Below are 26,967 nucleotides of genomic sequence, written 5' to 3'. Positions count from 1 at the left end.
CAGCAGACCTACACTGAGCTGAATTTTACAACTAGTCTTTTACTACCAGGTGTCCTGTTGTTAGTGTTTCTATGTCAAAGTATGGTAGTGCTTGTTATGCAAACAGACCTGTAATAATAGCACATGATTGTCTAGTTCTAAATGATGCATCATTTTGTATATATAGGCCTATATATCATATGTGTACATTTTGCACTCGAGGAGCTCACACCCATGCAGCCCATTTTCAATGCCTTCTCATCAGCATCCCATACTAATTAGAACATCTGCTTTAATATCTTCGACTCTCACCCAACTATTACTCTCCAGACCCAGCGATGTTCTGTCCATTTTACCACAAACTATATTACTTCTGCTTTAACTTATCCTGCATAGAGCCCGCATGTACGTGGCTTCTGTGAACCCTGCAGAAAGTCACAATTGTGGATTTCAACAACACTGAAAATTGTGTTCCGTGGCTTGTGATTGGTCAACACTACCTACAAGGCTTTCAGTTGGCCAACAGCAGACACTTTCAGGAAGCCAATAGGCAAGTACATATCATTGAAAAATAGGACAATATAATAGGACAAAATAATGGTTTGATTTTCAGATTATTTAATGCATTCTTTTAATATTGAAAGAGACACAAAACAAGAACTGATTTGAATTTCAAAGAAAATATCTGAAAACCACATTGAAATATATACAAACTTCACAGAAAAGTTTTGATCCTCATATTTTCAGATACCATATTCCACCCCCTCTCCCAAGCACCTTTAACACCCCACCCCCCCTCAATACTGGCAGAAAATTCTGATATTTTCTCTAAAGCCCTTTTATTAGTCTGCATTTGGGTGGAAGAGAGGGAAGGGGGGCATTTGAAATTATTGTATTAGTTGGGGCATGGTAAAGGTAGATCCAGTTTCTCAAAAATAAACAAAAATGGAATGATATTCAACTATGAATGAGCAACCCTGACTTGATAAATATATATTTTTTTGCCAACTGTAAATATCATATAGGCATATCAGCCAAGAAAGACTTAATATTCTTTTCTTTGAAATGGTCCCTCTAATTCAAGTGATAGGATAAGGTGTGGGGGCCGACAGTGGGGGGTTGTGAGGAGGGAGCATGCATTTTGCAGATGTTACCATAACCATTTTACAGAAGTCATTACATGTAAAACGGCAATATTAGACATGTTATACATACTACACACTGTAGACAAATGCCCAATCAGAGTGTACCATCAATAACAACAAGGGTAATAAGTCCATTTATGCAATAGCAGTTTCCCAAAGTGAACTGTTTTCATATTTCTTCAACTAAGGCTTCAGGTTACACCTTTGTTCGAACATGCTCAAATTCAGTTGAATAAATCACTTGTTCGTAGACGAGTACCCAAACTTTCTGAAGACCACAAACTGTTTCAGTACCACATGCAGCGTTTCACTTTATACAATCCTTTCATGTAAAGGATGACTATAGAAACAAAATTAATTTTTGATACATTGTAGAACGAGAACCCTCCCCCCCCCCCACTTCTGTCAGTCCGGGTTGCATTTCTAGAACACTTTTAATTTCTTGAAAAAATGACCCTTTAAACAACTGAAGATCATCAGTGAAAGTGGCTGGACTATGTAGTCTAATACACAGACTTTGATGGCCTCAGATGACTTGTTTATAATAAGTTACAAATTTGTCGAGGTTAAGTAGTGTTGAAATATCATGCAAGTATGCTCTGTTGTTTACATATGGTTAAAACAACATGTTTTGGTTGAGTTATAAGAACTTATAAAACAACAAATTAACATTATTAAATCCATGCACTGAGGAACCGATGTCATTTTCATTGCGATCTTTAAGGAGCAATTACCATATTTTTAACGGGTTAAATTATTGAAAACCCAGAAAAAGCTTAGAGAAACATTGCTTGCAGTCAGATTATAATTATATTGTTAGACTATAACATATATAATATATCAAGACTGTACTCTTGATTATTTGAATGCTATCTAATCTCACCATATATATAGTATACCCCCAAAATATGTACATAAATTTGTGCAAGGAAATAGAAATAGATGGACCCTGTATCAAATTAATTCTTTCAAAGGTTCTTTCTAAGACTTTGTTTGAACCCCTTACTGATATTTCTCATATTCCAGGAGAATTTTACAATTTTTCCATTCTTTCTTTTTTTTCAACCCAAATGATGAAAAAGTAGAATTACATATTCAGCAATTCATCAATACAAGACTTTTGGGGGAAATTTCAGCACGAACGGAGCATTTTGTGAGAGCAAGTAAGAAAATGAAGCCGACCTATTCTTCTGACTTTTAGGACTGCATCGCTGAATAGACAACTGATTAAAGGGATTACTACTTTAACTGCCACACACATGCTAACAAAAATAAAATCAGTGGACAAGATTAGCCAAGCAGACCAGCTTTGGGGTGCCATTCTGCAAGAATATCTTCTGCTGGTATTCAACTTGATTGAAGATAATTCCTTGTCTGCTGTAACCTTCTTCGCAATATAATTCACTGATTTTGCGTGTTTTACAAGATTAGATATACCCTGTTTTTCAGTAACTGTATCTAACCAATCACTTAACGTTTTTGAACATGCAAATCAATAACACAACAAACCTTGCAAATTTCTATCCATATATGGCTATATATATATAAATATATATCTCTATAGAGTAGGTTGGCGTCTATCTTGGCGCAGAGTGCTCTATGTCCATTGGACAGAGCGGTCTGAAGAGTTGTCTGAAGATCGCTATAAAGCGTGGAACTCCGAGTTACAACTACTAGTGTTCCACTAGTCCCATCTAGTATCAACATATATATCTCTATATATATATATATATATATCTATATATATATATATATATATATTTATATATATATATATATATATATATATATATATAAATATATATATACATATATATATATATCTCTATATTTATATATATATAGATATAAAACTTGCCCAACTTATAAATAACCCAATCCTGTATGTGAGAACAAAGTTTCTGAAAATGTGTGTTCTCTACAACTGTCAAGAGAATCCAGGCTCATGAGACTTAGTTAAACAGTGAGATGTATAAATTTACTTAACAAACCAACAATATGACATTAACTTTTTTTTCTGGGGGGAATTTTTGGTTTCCCTCTTTTTAAGTATATCATTATCTGAACATTGAGATATTCAAATATTAAGATACGACATCTTAATATCCTAATGAGATTGCAAGAAAATTGAAAGGCAGAAGTATTACTCTGTTTCCAGTGAAAAATGCAACAGGTTGAATTTAGGGTATCCATCAACCGATTTGCCTAAATATAAGCAATTCAATCCAGAAATCTTCTCAAGAAATACGGAAGCATGCATTCACATGAAACTTATATTAAAATGAGAAACCCTTGAAGCAATAATACAAGCACTTGAAAGTATTTCAACAAAGAAGAAAAAATGACAGAAATGGTCTACATAAATTCAACATTTACTAAATAGTTAACTAAATAGTTAAACATAACTAAACAAACATTAAAACAAAACACAAAGTGCAAATCGAGTTCATGTTACAACCCTGACACTTTGTGGAATTTCAGGATACCAGTATTTCAATGTACACGAGTTGAACTATTAAGCCCCTGGTATTCAAAGATGAGAGAGCGACATTTTTTGGAGGGATGTCAAAATTAAATTGCTGATATTTGTGGTAAATAAACAGTTAAACAAAATCTTGACCATAAATTACTTCAAAAGTTGCAACATACAAATCGCATTTAGCACTTTGATCATACAAAGATTTCTCAAGTGAAAGAGGGATATCTCCTCCCATACACCCACCCCTTCCCCAGTCCACAACATCTGCAGCCGGAGGGTCTTCAAGGTGATGAAGGTGGAAAATGGGGTCAAAAGCAAAAATTGTTTGAATACCAGGGCATTAAGGGACTATACTGTGACCCTACCTCTTCTCCCATTTCCTCATGAAACGAACAAACCTCCTTCCCCCACGAAATTAAAAAAAGGCCTCAATATTTGACTAACTGAAAGCAGTTTTAAACCCATCTTTACCTGTACGTGTTCTAGAATGTTCCTATAAGTTGGCATTTCCCTTTTGTGCGAGAATCTTTTCGTTTTTAATAAAGCAAATGCATCCTTTCAATAACGGTACCCATGGAGTGTGATGCTTCCAGTTGGTCGTCAATGAAAACGTCTACCGTGAAAATGGCACTTGATACAATCACGAGATAGTTGAGTAAACCTAAATAATGTTGAACGATTTGACACGTAAAGGCACTTACAAAATATCCATAATTCCAGTATATCTATTGTCACCAGATAACATTTCACAGTAGTCCACCCCCATTGAGGTGCGGCAATTCGCGGGCAGTGGGGTCCACCAAGGTACATTTCACAGTAGGGCACCTCATTGAGATGCGGCAATTCGCTGAGGTCCACCAAGGTTCTCTTCGGATTAAGACGGCGAACTTGTGAGTTCAGGGAGGTCCTCTTCCGTATCCGAATATTCCAAGTCAAAGTGCTCGTTTCTCGGGGACATCCTGCAGCCGTTGGTGATGAAGTTCGACAGCTTACCCGTAGCTGCTAGGATGAGACCCAGATAGGGGGCGGCAGGCTTCATTGGACGAGAGAGGTACTCTGGATGGTACTGAACGCCAACAAAGTATGGATGACCTGTTGATGACGACGAGCACATCTTTAAACTTCCCAAAAAACAGCTTTGATATTCTCTTTGCTGAAAGCAACTTTTAACAGCAAACAAAAGCATTTTTGAGACACTAAAGGTATATCCTGAGTACTTTATCGCATAGTTAGGTGATTCTAAAGGTGGAACAGCTTTCCATTAAGCTAACATGGATTATTGGAAGTCTATTGCAACTTACCACTTTAAAACATTACAGGTACGAAATCTAGAACGCTAAAAGCACAAGGGTACATCACCTGTTATGATATGTTGTATAACAATATGCTACAGTAATAATGAATGAATATGTAAATATATGCACATTGTAACCAGCATGTTGGCCACTGGGGGATTTTCTACAACTAGTTGTTAAAGAGTTGCGTGTGGGGAGTATACAGTACCTTTAAGCTCCATGATCTCCATCCGTTCTCCGTCTTCACTGTGACCGACAAACTTCATCCCTTTTGTTTCCAAATCTTTCACAAATTGAGGATTAACCTTTGAAAAAATCAAGAAGAAAAAAATCAGTCATGCAAACATGGCCACTGTCAAAACAGTTTCCACTTTTTATAGGATTGGTTCAGTTGTCATACATGTTTATGTTATATGAAAGAGGACAATAAAAGAAACACAATGGTGAAAAAACTGTTCAAATATCTTTTTCGGTTAAAGAGATATTCAAGTGTTAAGTTTAATCAGATTGTGTAGAAACTGCTGAAATCTGACTAGCTGTGATGTCACATCCTCACATTCCTGAAAAGTCTTTGTATTTTCTCTAAATATTTTGTGAGATTTCATGACTCAACCAAAAGATATGTCAGGAGATCTCATATTTGTCAAAGGAAGTATTTGAGATTAAACATCTGAAGAATTTTTGATTATACTATTTTCAAATGTGTTAAAAAATGTAAATAATTTTTAAAGAAAAATATACACAAATGTTAAGGAAGTGAGGATGTGACGTCACACCCTCACAGTAAGTCTTTCTACACCAGTCGTTTTCAAAGATATTTTGATATCTTCAAAGTGTCATATCTCCTTAACAGAGCATGCTATCATGGTAGTTTCTTCACAGTTCTTTTTGTCTTTTTGTGCTCTTTCATACAAAATAGACATGTCAAACACCTGAACCAATCCTTTAATAACCAGTCTAATATTTCAAGAATGTTACGAATGACAAATATAGCTAATCAGTGGGAAGAAATCACATCGCAGATACAGAGGAAAACAATATCAATGTTGGAATTCAATACAGTTGGATTTACTGAGATTATTAAACTAACTTTTAAATCTTTTCATTATGGGCAAATGAAGCACTGAATCATAATAATATACACTTGTTACTATGCAATAAACAGAAGATAGAATGAACGACAGCTGAAAGAGAATGACATCAGGCCAATACAGGCAGAGACGTCCGTAGATAAATGCTTACAGACACTGCATCGAAACCTCACCTCATATCTATGTCGATGTCTCTCCTGAACAAATTCAACTTTATTGTAAAGATGCCCTAAGAGTCAAGGATAAATAATAAAAACAATTTGCGAGTGTAAAGACTGTGTAAAGAGGGTGGTTATTGAAAAAGAAAACAAAATCTCACTGAACCAATATAAATTCATAAAAAATATATTCATAAACAATAAAATCCATATTCTAATCATACTCTTTCATAGTGAAATCATTATCTGGTGTTTACATGTACAGAGTCAACACCGAATGCAGAATGTCTGCAGTGATATGCAATTTGAAGTTAATTTTCCATTTGTTGTTACTTCTTCTCACCAGAGCAACATATTTTACATATACATTCACATATATCTATATATACATTCACACACAGATATAACATATATTTTATATATAAATATATCTATATATATCTAACAATATATTATTAGTATTACGCCGTTATTTATATAGCGCATAATCCACAAGTTCTATGCGCTTTACAATTAACCCTGATCATTGGTAACTTGTCACACCTACAAACCAAAGTGTGCACAATTCAAACAATCTCTCATGGGGCACAGCAGTGCACCACAGCCATGTGTCCTCTGGGGGACTTCCCATAGGGTGCAGCCACAAACCGGCGCACGCAACTATATTTACAAGTCACCTCGCAAGTCCCGATTTTATACACCTGGGTGAAGAGAGGCAATGGAGATAAAGTGCCTTGCCCAAGGACAACGCAATGATCTGGCCAGGGCTGGAACCTGTAATCCTTAGATCACAAGTCCACTGCCTTAACCACTTGACCACAACGCCCCCCTATATATCTTTATATGTTTATATAGATATATATGTATCCTCACCTATTATTTGATATACACTCTGTACCATAATTGCACATTGTGATAAAACATTGTGACAAAGCAACTCAAATAAAATGAGATTCTTCCTATGTTTTGGAATAATTTATATTAATCAGAAGCTCCTCCGAGTCATTTTTAGCATCCTAACGTTGAATGGTTAACGATGATGAATCGTTACCAACCCCCACCCCTTGTACGACATCAGGGTTAATTTACTCACACATGACAGATTCTTCCGTCTTGAAGAGAGTCTTTCTACTCCCCAGTCTCATGGTTCCACCCATCTGACCAGTGTTGTGCTCTGGCATCTCGATAATCTGAGAGTTAAAAGCGACAGAACCAACCGATGAGATGAAATCTTTCTAACCCAGTCATACGAGAGATAGTTTAAACATGATTGGATTGCTCCTCAAACTGTGGTTCCAAATATTTCTTAGAGCTCTGTTAATTAAGTCGAGACGTGGAGTATGGAATTTTCGGAAAAACTGGGACCCCCCTGTGACACCAAAAAAATCAGTAGATACCGAAATTGCGGAGCACAGGAAACCATCGGTAAAAGGTAAGGGATGCATGCAGACAGAGAGACAATGTCTTAAGCTAACTTTTAGTACCGCCCCTCTCCCCCCCCCTCTTCCAAGAAAAACAAGAGCATCAATGATGCAGTATCTCAATACTGGAAGTTTTAATTTTGATTCCTAATTTCAAATCTTTGCTCTGTCTCTACAATTATCAATATCAATCATGGTACAACAAATACATAACTTGCATTTTTGCTACTTTGCCACGAATAGTCTCTGCAGGTTACACTTTATCCTGCTAGTCTTGCCTTTAGCGCTCATTGCCTGTTAGTCGAAAGAACGACATTGCAAGGTTTAGTAATGTCATAGAATACCTAAGAACTTGTTTTTTATGTGGTATCCTTCATCTTAGGTCAGTCTCTGTTGGACTTTTTGGTCATATAGTTTGACGTCAATGACAACAGCCAAATTAGAAGAGGCGAACAACTCGACCATATTCTTGATGCCTGCCTTGAGAGCTAGGCCTATTGACCTATGTATGTTACTGTAGTGGTGACTACCATCAAAACTGTGTCCATTTCTAGATATCAAAACAACCCACGTTTTTCCATCTCAATTTTTGGACATGAAGATTTCATGGATTTATGACTTGGAAAAAAATAATGTAAAAGAAGATTACAAGTTTTTATATGCAAGTGATGGGTGGCCTCCTCTTCCCCTAATAGCCACCTCAGTTCCTCTCCATTTTGTTATTTTATTTTAATTCTTTGTACATTTGATGTCAAACATTACAGGTTCAAAAGAAAGCTAAACATACTTCATATAACCTTATACATCTTATATCCTTATAAATAAAACATAACCTTATACAATTTTTATAGTCTTATAAAAGTCGTGATGCTATGGCCGGCTCCTCTTTTATACGTACCCATCAAACAAACTTACCCTGGTCCTTTCTAGGAAAAGCTGTTTGAACACCAGTACAATGCTAATGTGGCTATCACTGAAAGCCTAATAGGCCTAGGCTTATATATATATATTTTTTAAATGCACTAGGCCTACAGTAAGTAGCCTTCAGAAATACAAGAATGTGTATACGTAATTATACAAAATACATGAAGGGCAATCAAACAAACTTATCATGGCCCTTGCTCTGAAAAGCTACCTGAACACCAGTACTATCCTTAAATGGAATTCAGCAGTACAGAATGTAATTAGCATGCAATACACTAACACCTCGCTTACCTAACTACACTACAGATAATTGGTCGCGAGTGTAGCCATTTTCGTGTAGCTGTTATGAGTCATAGCCAATCTGCTACAAAACAGACTTGGGGGCGGGGCTTAATCATCAAAAACGGACCTTTTTACTAATAGTAGGGGCGGCAGCTCAGTGTTGTTTTAAGAAAGAAAAATCATTTAACCATCAAATAAAGCAAATAAAAGCCATAAAATGTCATATACACGTAGTAAAATTCTTATTAATACCTACCTGTAAACAACAAATGAAAGTTTAAAATGTTAATAAAATATATAATACATAGGACCCTATCTTAGACGATACCACTGTTGAAAGACAGTTCTATTCTATTCTCTTTCATAAAACATAAGTTTTGGAGCGTGTGCAAAACAGGTCTGCCAAAGTGTGTTTTCAGTCCAAATTGGCCCGATTTGGACATAAATCGGTGAAAAAGTCACAGAATGAGATACAATTCTGGAATAAAAAATAGTAACTTTTGTTGGTCTATATGATATATTCTTGCTCTGGAAATTCCAGAGAAAAAGAACTTTGTTGGAAGACGCTGAAAAATTTTTAAGAGAAGAGAGAGTCCCACTTACTGTTACAATATCTCTATACATGTAATGTATTGAGATAAAAATGGTAGATGGGCATGGGCCCATTTGTCAAATAGTAATTCACTTTCCAATCCAATACAAATTAAATTTTATATTTTAATGTTTCATGTACAAGTCACCTTCCAAGTTTTTCATTTATCTCTCTCTTTTTTTTCTCTTTTTTCTGGTGCAATTTCAGTTGACTTTAAGTACCAGAGTTAAGTTTGCAGGTACCATACCTTGCCTTTGACAAGTTGAGTATGGTTCACCATCAAATTGCGACAAAAATGTTCAAAATGCTAAATACGGCTACAGCGCTACAAAAATTTAGCTTGTATGATACCCAAAAAACAAGGTTTTATGGTACTAAAAACTGCCTATAAACATGTTTGGGCAGGTTTGGAATGTCAGTACTTGCGTAGTCTTCATAAATTTAATGGTGGCATAAAGTGATCAAAAGAGCCTGTTTGAATTGAGGGTACCATCAAGCAATGCTTCGTTTCACTTAACCATTTTCATCCTTCTCAAGAGACACAGAAATAATCTATCACGGAAAAATTTGCAGTAAAGAGCGAAAAGGTCAATAAAATTTCATCCCGACATTAATGGCCGGTATTGATCTGTTTCTACTAATACACGACAAGCCAATGAAAAATAAAACGAAAATGAGAATGTCTGTTAATCTATGAAAATGGCCTGTATTCCCATCTTCACTACAAAGTGATTATTCAATTAATCAAAACCGTACCATGGGGTTTTCTTTCTTCATATCTTCCTCAAATTCTTGAGAATGAGAGTTTTTCCAACCTAGAACATTTCTCCCAAACTCCACCACTGCCATCTGCAGACCAAGGCAGACACCTAAAAAAAGACCCAAAAAAAGAAAGAAAAATGAGATGGTTACAGAGTCTGCTTCCATCATCCACGAATGGAAACAACTGATGAAACAGTTCGACAGGTTTATAAATGATCATGAACATGTATTGCCTATATATTCAAGTTAAATAGCAGAAATACTTTTCAATATAAACAACATACAAATGGGAAACCTTAATCAGAAATGTGGAAGTTTTAGATAGATACAGAATGAATCCTTAATCTGCAATATTCTGCTGTAGATTACCTTGGTGCAAGATCTGGTGCGAGAGGAACCATATTATTAAAGACAAGAATCTGTTTAGATTAGAATGGAACCTCTAAAGTTTAACTAGAAAAACAGTTGGATAATCTTGGGAGTGGAATTTCTATAGTTTGACTAGATTAGAGCACAATCTATACAGTAAGCCCAGATATGTGATTAGAGTGAAATCTCTACAGTTAGACTAGATTAGAGTGAAATATATATGTAGACTAGATTAGAGTGAAATTTCTACAGTTAGACTAGATTAGACAGAAATCTATACAGTTAGACTAGATTAGAGTGAAATATATACAGTTAGAATAGATTAGAGAGAAATCTTTACAGTTAGACTAGATTAGAGAGAAATCTATAGAGTTAGACTAGATTAGAGTGAAATCTCTATAGTTTTAAGACTAGAGTGGAATCCCTACAGACAGCCTAGCCAGAGAGAAATCTCTACAGTGGGACTAGAGACTAGATTAGAGCAAAATATTTACTGTTACATAAAATTTGATTGAAAAGTCTCTAGTTAGCCTGAAACAGAGTGATAATCTCAACAGTGAGACAAGCTTAGAATGAACTCTCTATACTTAGATAAGATTAGAGCGAATCTGTTAGGCTTGATAATGGTGGCAATCTCTGTAATTAGACTTGATAAGTGTGCAATCTTTACAGTTAGATAAGGATAAGGTTAGAGTGAAATGTCTGGTTAGACTCTAGATTAGAGTGGAAATTCTACAGTTCAACTGAAAGTCTCACCTAGGTAAGGAATGTTGTTTTCTCTGGCCCACTTTGCAGCTGTGATTTTACCCTCGCAGCCTCGGGAACCGAAACCACCTGGCACCAGGACTCCACTGGCAGAAGAAAAGAGAATTCACCATCAAGCTGTTCTTGTCACTTGTAATGTAGCAACAAAATTTACAGAATATTTCCTCATTGTTTATAACACAATTTTATTATCATTGTAAACAGGAGTGTTCAGTACCTAATATTAACTCAGGAATCAGGATATGCTTTTTGTTTGATCACATGTGTAAATAAAAACTTAATTTGTGAAACATTACAAACCATGGGAAAAGCCTAACATAGTTTAACCATTTTAAATTATCGCACAAATCCTCACTTACATCGGGATCGTCAATTGCTTGACCATGATAAGACCACAACTAAGGCTTGTTCTTAGGGTCATACAGGACTAGAGTTACGCCTGTCCCACAGACAAGCCTTGGAATTAAGGGCCCTTCCATCGCCTTAAGGTTCTTGATTTCGAATTTTTAAAAAAACTCATAAAATTCAAGCTTACTTGCTCTTGCATAGTTTCTGCCATGCCTCATGATATGTAACTGGACTTTTTTCTTGAGTTTCAACCTCTAGGTCATCAGCCTCTATTCTCTGTTATCAAGCAATGCCAAAAAGAGGAAAACATGAATCCAAAGCGACAGAAAGGAAGAAAGTGGAGAAGGAAAAAAAAATCCTAATAAAATTTGCATTTACTTCTTGTAACATGGATTATATATATGCACTATCCCTTATGTAGGTCCAAGCCTTCCCAAAGTGTTGTCATATCTCAAATCTTCTGGCCTGACAGTTTGGACTGGACATATCTCACTTGTCATTCTGTTCCCCCCCCCCCCCAGCCTCCCTTTTCATTTATTATTTTGGCTTGTTCACCACGGTGAGACGATGCACCATTCAAGCCGTTAAACAGGCTTGTTACAGAACCAAAAAAATGTTCAACAAACAGCCAACAAGGCATGGCGATCATTTGTGGAGTAAATTGTAGATTTTTGTAATTAAAAGTTCTGAAATGTATACACTTTGTCCAAGTCAATATGAGGTTTGAAAAGGTTGCAGACACTGCTCAACTTTTCTCTGCGATCACCTTCTTCTGCTGACAATCCTGATAAAGTAACAAGGATAGAGGTCCGATAACTCACCGTTATCTGGACTTTACAGTTACAAGCTAATCCAGCGTGGAAGAGAGCTTTCATCACCGAGATGTAGGAGTCCTCCAACTTTGTGTACTTCCCGACCAGGGCAATCTGGACGCTTCTTGTCGCATTTTCGAATCTGAAACGCAAATGACATATAAACATCGTGACCTTTGACCTAGTGGTCTAATAGAAATCACCATAATCATAAGCAGACTTTGAAGTATGATTTATCTTCAGCATAGTACAAGATTTCTTACATGCCCTTGATATGAGTATAAACCCATTTGAACATCTTATCTATCATGGTTTTCATATTTATTTATTTTTAGTTTGACATGTGTACTCCTTTTTATAAATATGCTATATTTATACTGGTTTCAATAAATGCAAAAAAAAAACCCCACAAGAGCTTGTACAAACCCACAAGGGCTAGTACAAACCCACAAGGGCTAGTACAAACCCACAACGGCTAGTACAAATCCACAACGGCTAGTACAAATCCACAAGGGTGAACATGAGTACAGATTTATTTTGTAGAGACACACAACAATTCCTGGTAACAAATGAGAACACCCCCCCACCCATCCCTCTCTAATATCTGAAGCAGACGATCTGTACAGTATCGTCAAGGTTGCTTAATGACACTTACGTATCAAGTGACAATACCTTCCCCAGGTGACTGAGCCAGGTCTATTGCTTGAGATAATTGTGTCACCAGGCCCCCTTTCTCCAATCTTCAAAAATTCATGGTACATAGGCATTTGTATATTTTTCTGAATATATTACCCTCTATTCAATACTTACATGGGCCCAATGAATGTACCCATACCTCTCCCTCCCTAGGCCTAGCCTACTGACGGAGGTATAGGTGTGTATGAATTGTACACTAAACCTTGCTATTACAAGATAGTACCTAGTAGGATGAGGTGAAGTTTAATTTGAAGCGACACAACACAAATCTTGCAATTCTGACTACAGGCTTAGGGCTTAGTTGCAGCTTTACGGATTGATGCGATCTACAGTGGATCACGTTTGGAAGACAACCAGGGATGCACCGGATATCCGGTCCGGCCGGACTATCCGGCCGGATAGTGAGCAATTATCCAGTTCCGGTTACGGCCAGATATTTTTTTAAATCCGGCCGGATCTTTTTCAAAATCTGGCCAAATCTTTTTCAAAATCTGGCCTGAATTATTCCTTAAAAAGGTAGGTAGTATGCAGTATTTTTTATTAAAGAATGTAGATTACACCACTTCAAGTCAAATTTAATCTCATAAATGGGGTCTTAATTTCACCTTCTTTATAACATGCGTATACCTCACCTAAGATTTGCTCCTTGTTTCATACTTCTACTTCTTATTAATGATTTTCTTTTGTGTAATGAAAAAATCCGGTTCCGGCCAGATTTTATCCGGCCGGATTTTATCCGGCCGGATTTTATCCGGCCGGATTTTATCCGGCCGGATTTTATCCGGCCGGATTTTATCCGGCCGGATTTTATCCGGCCGGATTTCATGTACTATCCGGCAAAATCCGGTTCCGGCCAGATCCAAAAATTTGGATCCGGTGCATCCCTAAAGACAACTATTACATTCGTAATTGTTTACAACAACAACAGACCTGTAGGCTAGCTCTTTCCATCTGTTCAGAGCAGATTTGTGACTTAAGCGATACTGCAGTTTCAACTGTTCTCCGAGGAGCGTGATGACGTCTTGATTGGCTAGTAGGAGAGGCACATGGTACACAGAGGCACAGTCATGGACACAGAGCACCTGGAGAATGTTTCAGCAATACAAACAGAAAAATGCATCATCACTTGAAGAAAAAAACATGAATGGTTTAATCTGAATATGTATATTAAAATGACATTGCAGTATGTTTACATTTTCTGTAAGTTCTAAGAGTAGTGGTGTCTTATAGTTCACTACAGTGGTGGATTTTGTGTGAAAAATTAATACATTCTTCAATTGTTTCCCGCCCGCCCCCCTTCTTAATTTAGTCACATGTCAAATGAAATCAGGTTAATTTCCAGATTCCTGTGAGTTTTGTACAGTAAACATTGACAATCTGTAAGATTCAATTGAACTTTTCTAAGTTTTAATCAGTTTAATGTTTTTTATCTTTGGAGAACAGAACCGGTTCCTGTTTGATGTCGAAGTGTATGATTGTGTGATTCTCCAACTCTCATAGCAATACACTCACTTTCTCAGACTCAGTGCAGAGTGGAGCAATTGATAGAGGTACTTCATCATGTGGTACTGAGGTACATGTGTAGGGAAGGGAGCATCTCCTAGGTTAGACAACATCAAAAGATACTTTCGAACGGTACAGGTTTCAATTTCATCCAAAGTAGGTCTATTTCTCCTCATTTTACCAGTTAGGTCCCTTCATCTTTTGCTTCTTCTCCTGCTCTTACCTGCAAGATTCTACTCCCTTGATTAACTTAATATTCTTTGAGTTCAGCTAACAAATAAAACTCTTTACTAACATGTTTCAATTTCATCCAAACTAGGTCTATTTCTCCTCATTTTACCAGTTAGGTCCCTTCATCTTTTGCTTCTTCTCCTTCTCTTACCTGCAAGATTCTACTCCCTTGATTAACTTTATATTCTTTGAGTTCAGCTAACAAATAAAGCTCTTTACTAACATGTTTCAATTTCATCCAAACTAGGTCTATTTCTCCTCAGTTTACTACCTGTCCCTTCATCTTTTGCTTCTTCTCCTGCTCTTATCTGGAAGATTGTACTCCCTTGATTAATTTTATATTCTTTGAGTTCAGCTAACAAATAAAGCTCTTTACTAACATGTTTCAATTTCATCCAAACTAGGTCTATTTCTCCTCAGTTTACTACCTGTCCCTTCATCTTTTGCTTCTTCTCCTGCTCTTATCTGGAAGATTCTACTCCCTTGATTAATTTTATATTCTTTGAGTTCAGCTAACAAATAAAGCTCTTTACTAACATGTTTCAATTTCATCCAAACTAGGTCTATTTCTCCTCAGTTTACTACCTGTTAGGGTCCCTTCATCTTTTGCTTCTTCTCCTTCTCTTACCTGCAAGATTCTACTCCCTTGATTAACTTTATATTCTTTGAGTTCAGCTAACAAATAAAGCTCTTTACTAACATGTTTCAATTTCATCCAAACTAGGTCTATTTCTCCTCAGTTTACTACCTGTCCCTTCATCTTTTGCTTCTTCTCCTGCTCTTATCTGGAAGATTGTACTCCCTTGATTAACTTAATATTCTTTGAGTTCAGCTAACAAATAAAGCTCTTTATTAACATGTTTCAATTTCATCCAAACTAGGTCTATTTCTCCTCAGTTTACTACCTGTTAGGGTCCCTTCATCTTTTGCTTCTTCTCCTGCTCTTACCTGCAAGATTCTACTCCCTTGATTAACTTTATATTCTTTGAGTTCAGCTAACAAATAAAACTCTTTACTAACATGTTTCAATTTCATCCAAACTAGGTCTATTTCTCCTCATTTTACCAGTTAGGTCCCTTCATCTTTTGCTTCTCCTCCTTCTCTTACCTGGAAGATTCTACTCCCTTGATTAACTTAATATTCTTTGAGTTCAGCTAACAAATAAAACTCTTTACTAACATGTTTCAATTTCATCCAAACTAGGTCTATTTCTCCTCATTTTACCAGTTAGGTCCCTTCATCTTTTGCTTCTCCTCCTTCTCTTACCTGGAAGATTCTACTCCCTTGATTAACTTAATATTCTTTGAGTTCAGCTAACAAATAAAACTCTTTACTAACATGTTTCAATTTCATCCAAACTAGGTCTATTTCTCCTCAGTTTACTACCTGTTGGGGTCCCTTCATCTTTTGCTTCTCCTCCTTCTCTTACCTGCAAGATTCTACTCCCTTGATTAACTTTATATTCTTTGAGTTCAGCTAACAAATAAAGCTCTTTACTAACATGTTTAAATTTCATCCAAACTAGGTCTATTTCTCCTCATTTTACCAGTTAGGTCCCTTCATCTTTTGCTTCTTCTCCTTCTCTTACCTGCAAGATTCTACTCCCTTGATTAACTTTATATTTTTGAGTTCAGCTAACAAATAAAGCTCTTTACTAACATGTTTCAATTTCATCCAAACTAGGTCTATTTCTCCTCAGTTTACTACCTGTCCCTTCATCTTTTGCTTCTTCTCCTGCTCTTATCTGGAAGATTGTACTCCCTTGATTAATTTTATATTCTTTGAGTTCAGCTAACAAATAAAGCTCTTTACTAACATGTTTCAATTTCATCCAAACTAGGTCTATTTCTCCTCAGTTTACTACCTGTCCCTTCATCTTTTGCTTCTTCTCCTGCTCTTATCTGGAAGATTCTACTCCCTTGATTAATTTTATATTCTTTGAGTTCAGCTAACAAATAAAGCTCTTTACTAACATGTTTCAATTTCATCCAAACTAGGTCTATTTCTCCTCAGTTTACTACCTGTTAGGGTCCCTTCATCTTTTGCTTCTTCTCCTTCTCTTACCTGCAAGATTCTACTCCCTTGATTAACTTTATATTCTTTGAGTTCAGCTAACAAATAAAGCTCTTTACTAACATGTTTCAATTTCATCCAAACTAGGTCTATTTCTCCTCAGTTTACTACCTGTCCCTTCATCTTTTGCTTCTTCTCCTGCTCTTATCTGGAAGATTGTACTCCCTTGATTAACTTAATATTCTTTGAGTTCAGCTAACAAATAAAGCTCTTTATTAACATGTTTCAATTTCATCCAAACTAGGTCTATTTCTCCTCAGTTTACTACCTGTTAGGGTCCCTTCATCTTTTGCTTCTTCTCCTGCTCTTACCTGCAAGATTCTACTCCCTTGATTAACTTTATATTCTTTGAGTTCAGCTAACAAATAAAACTCTTTACTAACATGTTTCAATTTCATCCAAACTAGGTCTATTTCTCCTCATTTTACCAGTTAGGTCCCTTCATCTTTTGCTTCTCCTCCTTCTCTTACCTGGAAGATTCTACTCCCTTGATTAACTTAATATTCTTTGAGTTCAGCTAACAAATAAAACTCTTTACTAACATGTTTCAATTTCATCCAAACTAGGTCTATTTCTCCTCATTTTACCAGTTAGGTCCCTTCATCTTTTGCTTCTCCTCCTTCTCTTACCTGGAAGATTCTACTCCCTTGATTAACTTAATATTCTTTGAGTTCAGCTAACAAATAAAACTCTTTACTAACATGTTTCAATTTCATCCAAACTAGGTCTATTTCTCCTCAGTTTACTACCTGTTGGGGTCCCTTCATCTTTTGCTTCTCCTCCTTCTCTTACCTGCAAGATTCTACTCCCTTGATTAACTTTATATTCTTTGAGTTCAGCTAACAAATAAAGCTCTTTACTAACATGTTTAAATTTCATCCAAACTAGGTCTATTTCTCCTCATTTTACCAGTTAGGTCCCTTCATCTTTTGCTTCTTCTCCTTCTCTTACCTGCAAGATTCTACTCCCTTGATTAACTTTATATTTTTGAGTTCAGCTAACAAATAAAACTCTTTACTAACATGTTTCAATTTCATCCAAACTAGGTCTATTTCTCCTCATTTTACCAGTTAGGTCCCTTCATCTTTTGCTTCTCCTCCTTCTCTTACCTGCAAGATTCTACTCCCTTGATTAATTTTATATTCTTTGAGTTCAGCTAACAAATAAAACTCTTTACTAACATGTTTCAATTTCATCCAAACTAGGTCTATTTCTCCTCAGTTTACTACCTGTTGGGGTCCCTTCATCTTTTGCTTCTTCTCCTTCTCTTACCAGCAAGATTCTACTCCCTTGATTAACTTTATATTCTTTGAGTTCAGCTAACAAATAAAGCTCTTTACTAACATGTTTCAATTTCATCCAAACTAGGTCTATTTCTCCTCAGTTTACTACCTGTCCCTTCATCTTTTGCTTCTTCTCCTGCTCTTATCTGGAAGATTCTACTCCCTTGATTAATTTTATATTCTTTGAGTTCAGCTAACAAATAAAGCTCTTTACTAACATGTTTCAATTTCATCCAAACTAGGTCTATTTCTCCTCAGTTTACTACCTGTTAGGGTCCCTTCATCTTTTGCTTCTTCTCCTTCTCTTACCTGCAAGATTCTACTCCCTTGATTAACTTTATATTCTTTGAGTTCAGCTAACAAATAAAACTCTTTACTAACATGTTTCAATTTCATCCAAACTAGGTCTATTTCTCCTCATTTTACCAGTTAGGTCCCTTCATCTTTTGCTTCTCCTCCTTCTCTTACCTGGAAGATTCTACTCCCTTGATTAACTTAATATTCTTTGAGTTCAGCTAACAAATAAAGCTCTTTATTAACATGTTTCAATTTCATCCAAACTAGGTCTATTTCTCCTCAGTTTACTACCTGTTAGGGTCCCTTCATCTTTTGCTTCTTCTCCTGCTCTTACCTGCAAGATTCTACTCCCTTGATTAACTTTATATTCTTTGAGTTCAGCTAACAAATAAAACTCTTTACTAACATGTTTCAATTTCATCCAAACTAGGTCTATTTCTCCTCATTTTACCAGTTAGGTCCCTTCATCTTTTGCTTCTCCTCCTTCTCTTACCTGGAAGATTCTACTCCCTTGATTAACTTAATATTCTTTGAGTTCAGCTAACAAATAAAACTCTTTACTAACATGTTTCAATTTCATCCAAACTAGGTCTATTTCTCCTCATTTTACCAGTTAGGTCCCTTCATCTTTTGCTTCTCCTCCTTCTCTTACCTGGAAGATTCTACTCCCTTGATTAACTTAATATTCTTTGAGTTCAGCTAACAAATAAAACTCTTTACTAACATGTTTCAATTTCATCCAAACTAGGTCTATTTCTCCTCAGTTTACTACCTGTTGGGGTCCCTTCATCTTTTGCTTCTCCTCCTTCTCTTACCTGCAAGATTCTACTCCCTTGATTAACTTTATATTCTTTGAGTTCAGCTAACAAATAAAGCTCTTTACTAACATGTTTAAATTTCATCCAAACTAGGTCTATTTCTCCTCATTTTACCAGTTAGGTCCCTTCATCTTTTGCTTCTTCTCCTTCTCTTACCTGCAAGATTCTACTCCCTTGATTAACTTTATATTTTTGAGTTCAGCTAACAAATAAAACTCTTTACTAACATGTTTCAATTTCATCCAAACTAGGTCTATTTCTCCTCATTTTACCAGTTAGGTCCCTTCATCTTTTGCTTCTCCTCCTTCTCTTACCTGCAAGATTCTACTCCCTTGATTAATTTTATATTCTTTGAGTTCAGCTAACAAATAAAACTCTTTACTAACATGTTTCAATTTCATCCAAACTAGGTCTATTTCTCCTCAGTTTACTACCTGTTGGGGTCCCTTCATCTTTTGCTTCTTCTCCTTCTCTTACCAGCAAGATTCTACTCCCTTGATTAACTTTATATTCTTTGAGTTCAGCTAACAAATAAAGCTCTTTACTAACATGTTTCAATTTCATCCAAACTAGGTCTATTTCTCCTCAGTTTACTACCTGTCCCTTCATCTTTTGCTTCTTCTCCTGCTCTTATCTGGAAGATTCTACTCCCTTGATTAATTTTATATTCTTTGAGTTCAGCTAACAAATAAAGCTCTTTACTAACATGTTTCAATTTCATCCAAACTAGGTCTATTTCTCCTCAGTTTACTACCTGTTAGGGTCCCTTCATCTTTTGCTTCTTCTCCTTCTCTTACCTGCAAGATTCTACTCCCTTGATTAACTTTATATTCTTTGAGTTCAGCTAACAAATAAAACTCTTTACTAACATGTTTCAATTTCATCCAAACTAGGTCTATTTCTCCTCATTTTACCAGTTAGGTCCCTTCATCTTTTGCTTCTCCTCCTTCTCTTACCTGGAAGATTCTACTCCCTTGATTAACTTAATATTCTTTGAGTTCAGCTAACAAATAAAGCTCTTTATTAACATGTTTCAATTTCATCCAAACTAGGTCTATTTCTCCTCAGTTTACTACCTGTTAGGGTCCCTTCATGTTTTGCTTCTTCTCCTGCTCCTACCTGCAAGATTCTACTCCCTTGATTAACTTTATATTCTTTGAGTTCAGCTAACAAATAAAACTCTTTACTAACATGTTTCAATTTCATCCAAACTAGGTCTATTTCTCCTCATTTTACCAGTTAGGTCCCTTCATCTTTTGCTTCTCCTCCTTCTCTTACCTGGAAGATTCTACTCCCTTGATTAACTTAATATTCTTTGAGTTCAGCTAACAAATAAAACTCTTTACTTACATGTTTCAATTTCATCCAAACTAGGTCTATTTCTCCTCATTTTACCAGTTAGGTCCCTTCATCTTTTGCTTCTCCTCCTTCTCTTACCTGCAAGATTCTACTCCCTTGATTAATTTTATATTCTTTGAGTTCAGCTAACAAATAAAGCTCTTTACTAACATGTTTCAATTTCATCCAAACTAGGTCTATTTCTCCTCAGTTTACTACCTGTCCCTTCATCTTTTGCTTCTTCTCCTTCTCTTACCTGCAAGATTCTACTCCCTTGATTAACTTTATATTCTTTGAGTTCAGCTAACAAATAAAGCTCTTTACTAACATGTTTAAATTTCATCCAAACTAGGTCTATTTCTCCTCATTTTACCAGTTAGGTCCCTTCATCTTTTGCTTCTTCTCCTTCTCTTACCTGCAAGATTCTACTCCCTTGATTAACTTTATATTTTTGAGTTCAGCTAACAAATAAAACTCTTTACTAACATGTTTCAATTTCATCCAAACTAGGTCTATTTCTCCTCATTTTACCAGTTAGGTCCCTTCATCTTTTGCTTCTCCTCCTTCTCTTACCTGCAAGATTCTACTCCCTTGATTAATTTTATATTCTTTGAGTTCAGCTAACAAATAAAACTCTTTACTAACATGTTTCAATTTCATCCAAACTAGGTCTATTTCTCCTCAGTTTACTACCTGTTGGGGTCCCTTCATCTTTTGCTTCTTCTCCTTCTCTTACCAGCAAGATTCTACTCCCTTGATTAACTTTATATTCTTTGAGTTCAGCTAACAAATAAAACTCTTTACTAACATGTTTCAATTTCATCCAAACTAGGTCTATTTCTCCTCAGTTTACTACCTGTTAGGTCCCTTCATCTTTGCTTCTTCTCCTTCTCTTACCTGCAAGATTCTACTCCCTTGATTAACTTTATATTCTTGAGTTCAGCTAACAAATAAAGCTCTTTAATTAACATGTTTAAATTTCATCCAAACTAGGTCTATTTCTCCTCAGTTTACTACCTGTTAGGGTCCCTTCATCTTTTGCTTCTTCTCCTTCTATTATCTGCAAGATTCTGCTCTCCTGATTAACATTGTATTCTTGACTTCAGCTAACAAATGAATCTCTTTAATTCCTCTCACTTCTGACAATCCTACTTTAATGGAAACATCTGACCCTCTAAATTTTACACATGTTTAACCAGACAGGCTTTGTGCACTACAAAAGCTGGGAATAATTCAGTGTTCACATTTTTTGTAGCACATTTCCGGTTTATCAATTCTACTTTCGGTACATAACTGAACACAGCGTGCTTCAGTGTACAATAACTGCTATACATATTCGCCTTTGTATAACATTGTGTTTCCCTGTGGATATGGGATGAAAGAGCAGTCCTGGATAAGCAGTAAGTTTATTTTTGGCAAGTCTGATTGACCACTTACCTTATTAAATGGCACATGACAGAACATTGACACTTTCTCTTGAACTTCATTTGAGAGAGGAGTTAGACTTCTACAGGCAATCTGGAAAGAAAAAAGAGAAACATCAAGGGTCATATTTAGAAATTGTGTAAATAAAGTGTACAAAAAATAATCATGTTTTCTAACCGGTGTCTGTGGTTTCTGACAAAAGTTATGAATATTCATAGCTACTCAAAAAAAAAGGTATTATAATAGTTATTTCCACTCATTGGGAACCTGCAACAATGATGCTTAAGTTTTTATTTTTATGAACTGATTTTGTGGTAAATTGGTAGTGCAGACTCCCAATGTCTTCAGCTGTATTTTGTGGCAAAACCTTTTAGCTTTTTCAGATAAGCAGAATATCAAGCATTTAGAGGAGAAGCACCCTCATTATTGAATGGTACCAATATGGACGCTTACTAATTGTACATGAAAAATTATAGAAAAATCAGGGAAACGTTTTTTTTTCGACTAGTCATTTCTCAGATTTTAATAAAACCCATTCTGTAGTATGTCTTCCCTACAAAATCCATTAATCTGTTAAAAAAAAAACCTGTTCAACTTGCAAATGTGTTCAGTTTTTGTCTAATTTCATACAGATTTCTTTTCTAGGTACCCCATCTTCCCTAATATCAGCCAATTATTGTAGACCCAGACTGAAGGAAACTTCAAAACAAAACTTCAATGGGTCATTTCCCCCAAAAGAACTTTAAAAGTATATAATATGTTACTGAAATTTAAATATGAACTCACAAAGTCTGGTTGTAGACCCAGGCCCCTCAACTCCCGGATGCTGGCTTGAGTTGGTTTCGTCTTTTGTTCGCCGGTTGCCTTTGGTTGTGGAATTAAACTGACGTGGATGGAGCAAAAGTTCTCCCTCCCTACTCGAAATTGGAACTGTCTGAACGCCTCTACGAATGGCATGCCCTCGATATCACCGACAGTACCACCAAGCTGTCGTTTTGAGAGAAAGAAAAAAAACCTTTGTCTTTTAAGCTGACTCAACCAATTGTCTCACTGCTTCACCTGAATATGAAGACACTACAACTCCAAATAACGGTATTTCCGTACATGTTCCTTGAAGAAAACTTCCAATTTGCGAGCAATTAAATTAGGAATACATTCCTGTCTTCAATGTCAAAACCATTGTACGCCTTCTTAGTATCAGATTAAACTCCAGTAAAATATTTTCTTTTTTCTCTATTTTTCATACCTCCCTTCCTCATCCTCACAGAACCCTCATGTGACAAAACCTTCTACAGTCTGTGTCAACGATTACAATTCACAATTCTCCTTTCGGGCAGAGTCAACGACATCCGAGCACGTCGTCGTTTATCAAACAGAATTTTTGGAACATGAGAATTATTGAGAAAACCTGACAGTGTACAATTTGCAACCAAAGAGGAAGCTATCAGTGACATAACTTGTTACCTCGACGATGCAGACCTCTGGTTCCAGTTCATCACCATCTACCGGTATCTTAGCAACCCTTTCCACCCACTCTTGGATGGCATTAGTAACATGTGGAACAACTTTAAAAAAACAAAGTGAAAAGAAAGAGATAGAGGGGCTCAAAAGTAATTGCATTTATACATTATTTAAAATAAAAAAAATTAAACTTTATGGCCTTGTTTTGGAATGAAAACCCAAGCAAAGAAAGAAAGAAAAGCGATGAAAAGAAGAAAGCCAAACGTTGAAGCACATCCACTTTTAATTATTTCATCATACATCAAATTGTTGTTTGGGTTCATTCATTAATATCTTTGAACTGAAAGGTCTTAAAGATGAAAGTTACATCATCTGTGCTTTGGAATTTACGATACTTAATTTACTTACCTAAGGCTAACGAACCTTACCTAAAATGTCTGCTGTGTCATTATTTAGCAATTGGCAGCATGCCAGATAACTAGGTACGAATTATGTTGTCAAACCAGATGGATATAAACTTTATCATGATTTTGCAGTGTATAAAGTAGTTCCACTAAATTCTTAAGACACTAAAGAAGGACTGTATAGGTTATCCACTGACTTGATCTTACAATGTACACAGAACGACACAAAGCTAGTTTCTGAAGTTGACGTTATCATATGTGGCTGTAGCACTGCGAATCAATAACTTTGAAACAAATATACGTACACGCCTTTAAGGTAAGAACAGATATCCCACAACGAACTGTAGCATGGGCAGAGCACCAACACTAACAACGCTAAAGTAATCGTCGCCAGGGGCAACAGAGTTACAGGTAGGTTGCTGTTTACTACTAACCTTGTACAGTTTTACCCAGATAATCGCCGCGTCTCTCTTTCTGTATGACGTGCTGGTATATCTTGCCCGTAGTGATGTTGTTATCCTGATGTAGTGTCACATCCATGAAACGTTCGTAGTTACCCAGATCCAGGTCGACTTCTCCGCCATCGTCCAGGACAAACACCTCACCTGCGGGACACGAAATGGCCCAGAGTGCGGAGAGAAAACAGCGACATGTCACAATCAGACAATTAAACAACAAATATTACAAAGAAAACAAACAAAATTACATTACAGAAACTTTCAGTTGAAACCAACTGCATCAAATTGCCACTCCCAAACGTATTCCTTGGCCTGACCTTCCAGTTTGAGGAATTTGTGGAACGGTTGTGTTACTTTCGTGTATTAGAGCTCTTCCAAATAATCAAATGTTAACTTTGCAAAGAATTCCTAATACATGTACTGTACACTGTGGAAGAGATGTGTAGGTATGGGTGAATAGAACACCAAGCGATGCCCCCCCCCACCCCCCACTCTAATATAAACTCCTCTTGAGGTGGATCATGTTGGACTAGCACTATTATTTTTATTGTATTGTGGTATCTCCAAAGTGATGGAGGGGTGATACAAATTTATCACTTTACCTATTTGGGGGTATTTATTGAAATACAATCTGAATTTGATGTAAACAACTAGCAGTGCCTTGGGCAACCACCAAAGCTCTATATATTTGTTGTCTGAACAGAAATTTGGTCATATAGGATGTCCCGACATTCCCGACAACCATCAAAATTTTGCCCCGATTATGGGTTGCGATTGTTTAAATTGAATTCAAAACATAACATATGGATAGGAGATCATGTTAGCAAAATATGATGGAAACGATATCAATATCTGACCATGTGGTCAATTGCCACATAGCACGCTTTCTATTCCTTACAGTTTTTGGTTAAATAAACAGGTACTTGTTGAAAATTTTGTGATAGTTGAAAATGCTGAAAAGTGTTGAAACTTTTTGGAGACATTATTGATGGCCTTTTAAAAAACAAGTTACTTCAAACAAGTTCCATTAAAAGTTCAATCTACTTGTGAACAAGTACAATGCCATTCAGTGGCACCCAGTTTCAATCAGCTCCACATGTGGGAATGAGAGTTTACAGTCAGATACTGCTACAAGCTTACTTCAGATTCCTTTAATGAATTCAATGACTGATGGTTCCTTACTATTTTTTGCTGGAGAGACCACAAAGATTGAAAATCCCTAAATTCTTAGTCATATCTTAGCAAAAATGACGTTGAAATGTGCAAGGGCTACAGAGGATATTTTATGAAAGCCAAAAAGAAAAAGAAAAAAAAAGGCCCTCTGAAAACCTATACATGGTTTAACAATGCAAGGGAAATGAACAGACCACCGATCTGTTTTCTTTTACATACCATGTTCATAAGGTGAAAATGTTCCAGCATCGATGTTTAAATATGGGTCAATTTTGATAGAGGTCACACGAAGACCGCAGGATTTCATCAGGGTACCCAGGCTGCTGGCGATAACCCCCTTGCCGATACCACTGATGACACCCCCAGACACAAGAATGTACTTCATTATGGATTATTGCAAATGAAGTAGCTTTGATGGACCAGAAAGCTGTTGAAAACAAAAAGACAATTATTTGAGACAATGGTGATAACATTTTCTTTGCCTAGCAAACTGTCCCAAAAAGGATCTTTGGTTAAATTAAAATGATGCTCTCTCTTATCGTTTTAAAAAGTATTTCTCTAGAGATTCTTTCATTGGCTATCAGTTAAAAAAGCATAACACTAAGTAATAGAACACAGTCAAAATTTCTTGTGAGCTTCCAAACAAAGTGTTTAACAAAGTAGGGCCTAAGTTTAATAGAACAATTGGGGACTGCTTAATCTCTGTGCTTTCTCTTGGACATCAACAAACAGAACAAGTTGAATGATGGGCGGCTAGCTGGTTAGTAAATATTGGCAGATATCATCAATATCCAGGGTCAGTCCCCAGATTTCATGAACTAGGCTATCCCCTGATCAAAATAAAAAAATAAAACTGTGTCCCACTCCCAGGTCAAGTGAGGTTTATTTTGCAGATTGCTACGATTAAATCATCAAGTGCGGCATAATACGTACCCCACCATAGTTAGTATACCTAGGCATCAAAATTAGGTCCATCTCAGGCCTACAGTAATACTACATCAGTAAAACCAACTGCTACTTGTGAGTGTTACACATACATCAAATTTCAGCCTAGGCCTAAAGAAGCCTACCGTAGCCTAACTTTAGTAACGTGCAAGTACATGTGTATCGTGTTTTGATAAACTTTACGGTAAAAGTCAGTTCTTTAAGCGCGTTTTACCTCACTGTTTTCCCAAAATAATAAAAATGGCAGTTGACGGTCAACGGTTTTCCTTGTATCCGCCTGGATTTAATTTACCGTCCGAGAATTTGACAGTTGAAACATGGGAATATGATTGAACGTGAATGTAGCCTGAACAGTATATAGTGCATAGCCAACATGTCCTGAAAACAATATTGCGCCAAAACGTGCTGATGTCTCGGTAGTGGCCACTGATCTACTAGTG

The 26,967-nt window shown here is 36.3% G+C and overlaps 1 protein-coding gene across 1 annotated transcript; it reads right to left on the bottom strand.

The window, feature by feature from the left end:
• Positions 1-577: 577 nt before the first annotated feature.
• On the bottom strand, positions 578-26,967 carry LOC139962665 (CTP synthase 2-like). The gene is made up of 15 exons (XM_071962835.1): positions 26,742-26,967; positions 25,802-26,009; positions 24,386-24,556; positions 23,551-23,651; positions 22,873-23,073; positions 22,099-22,179; positions 14,049-14,200; positions 12,432-12,564; positions 11,798-11,886; positions 11,254-11,348; positions 10,123-10,235; positions 7,241-7,337; positions 6,163-6,218; positions 5,107-5,203; positions 578-4,695 (listed from the first exon to the last, which is right to left on the bottom strand). Exons 2-15 carry the CDS (start codon positions 25,965-25,967, stop codon positions 4,478-4,480), a joined length of 1,770 nt encoding a protein of 589 aa, XP_071818936.1. The 5' UTR covers positions 25,968-26,009; positions 26,742-26,967; the 3' UTR covers positions 578-4,477.

This window comes from Apostichopus japonicus, chromosome 21 (genome assembly GCF_037975245.1).
Source record: "Apostichopus japonicus isolate 1M-3 chromosome 21, ASM3797524v1, whole genome shotgun sequence".
NCBI classification, from domain to species: Eukaryota; Metazoa; Echinodermata; class Holothuroidea; order Aspidochirotida; family Stichopodidae; genus Apostichopus; species Apostichopus japonicus.
The sequence above is the reverse complement of the archived record's forward strand: the minus strand, read 5'-3'. Positions and strand labels throughout refer to the sequence as shown.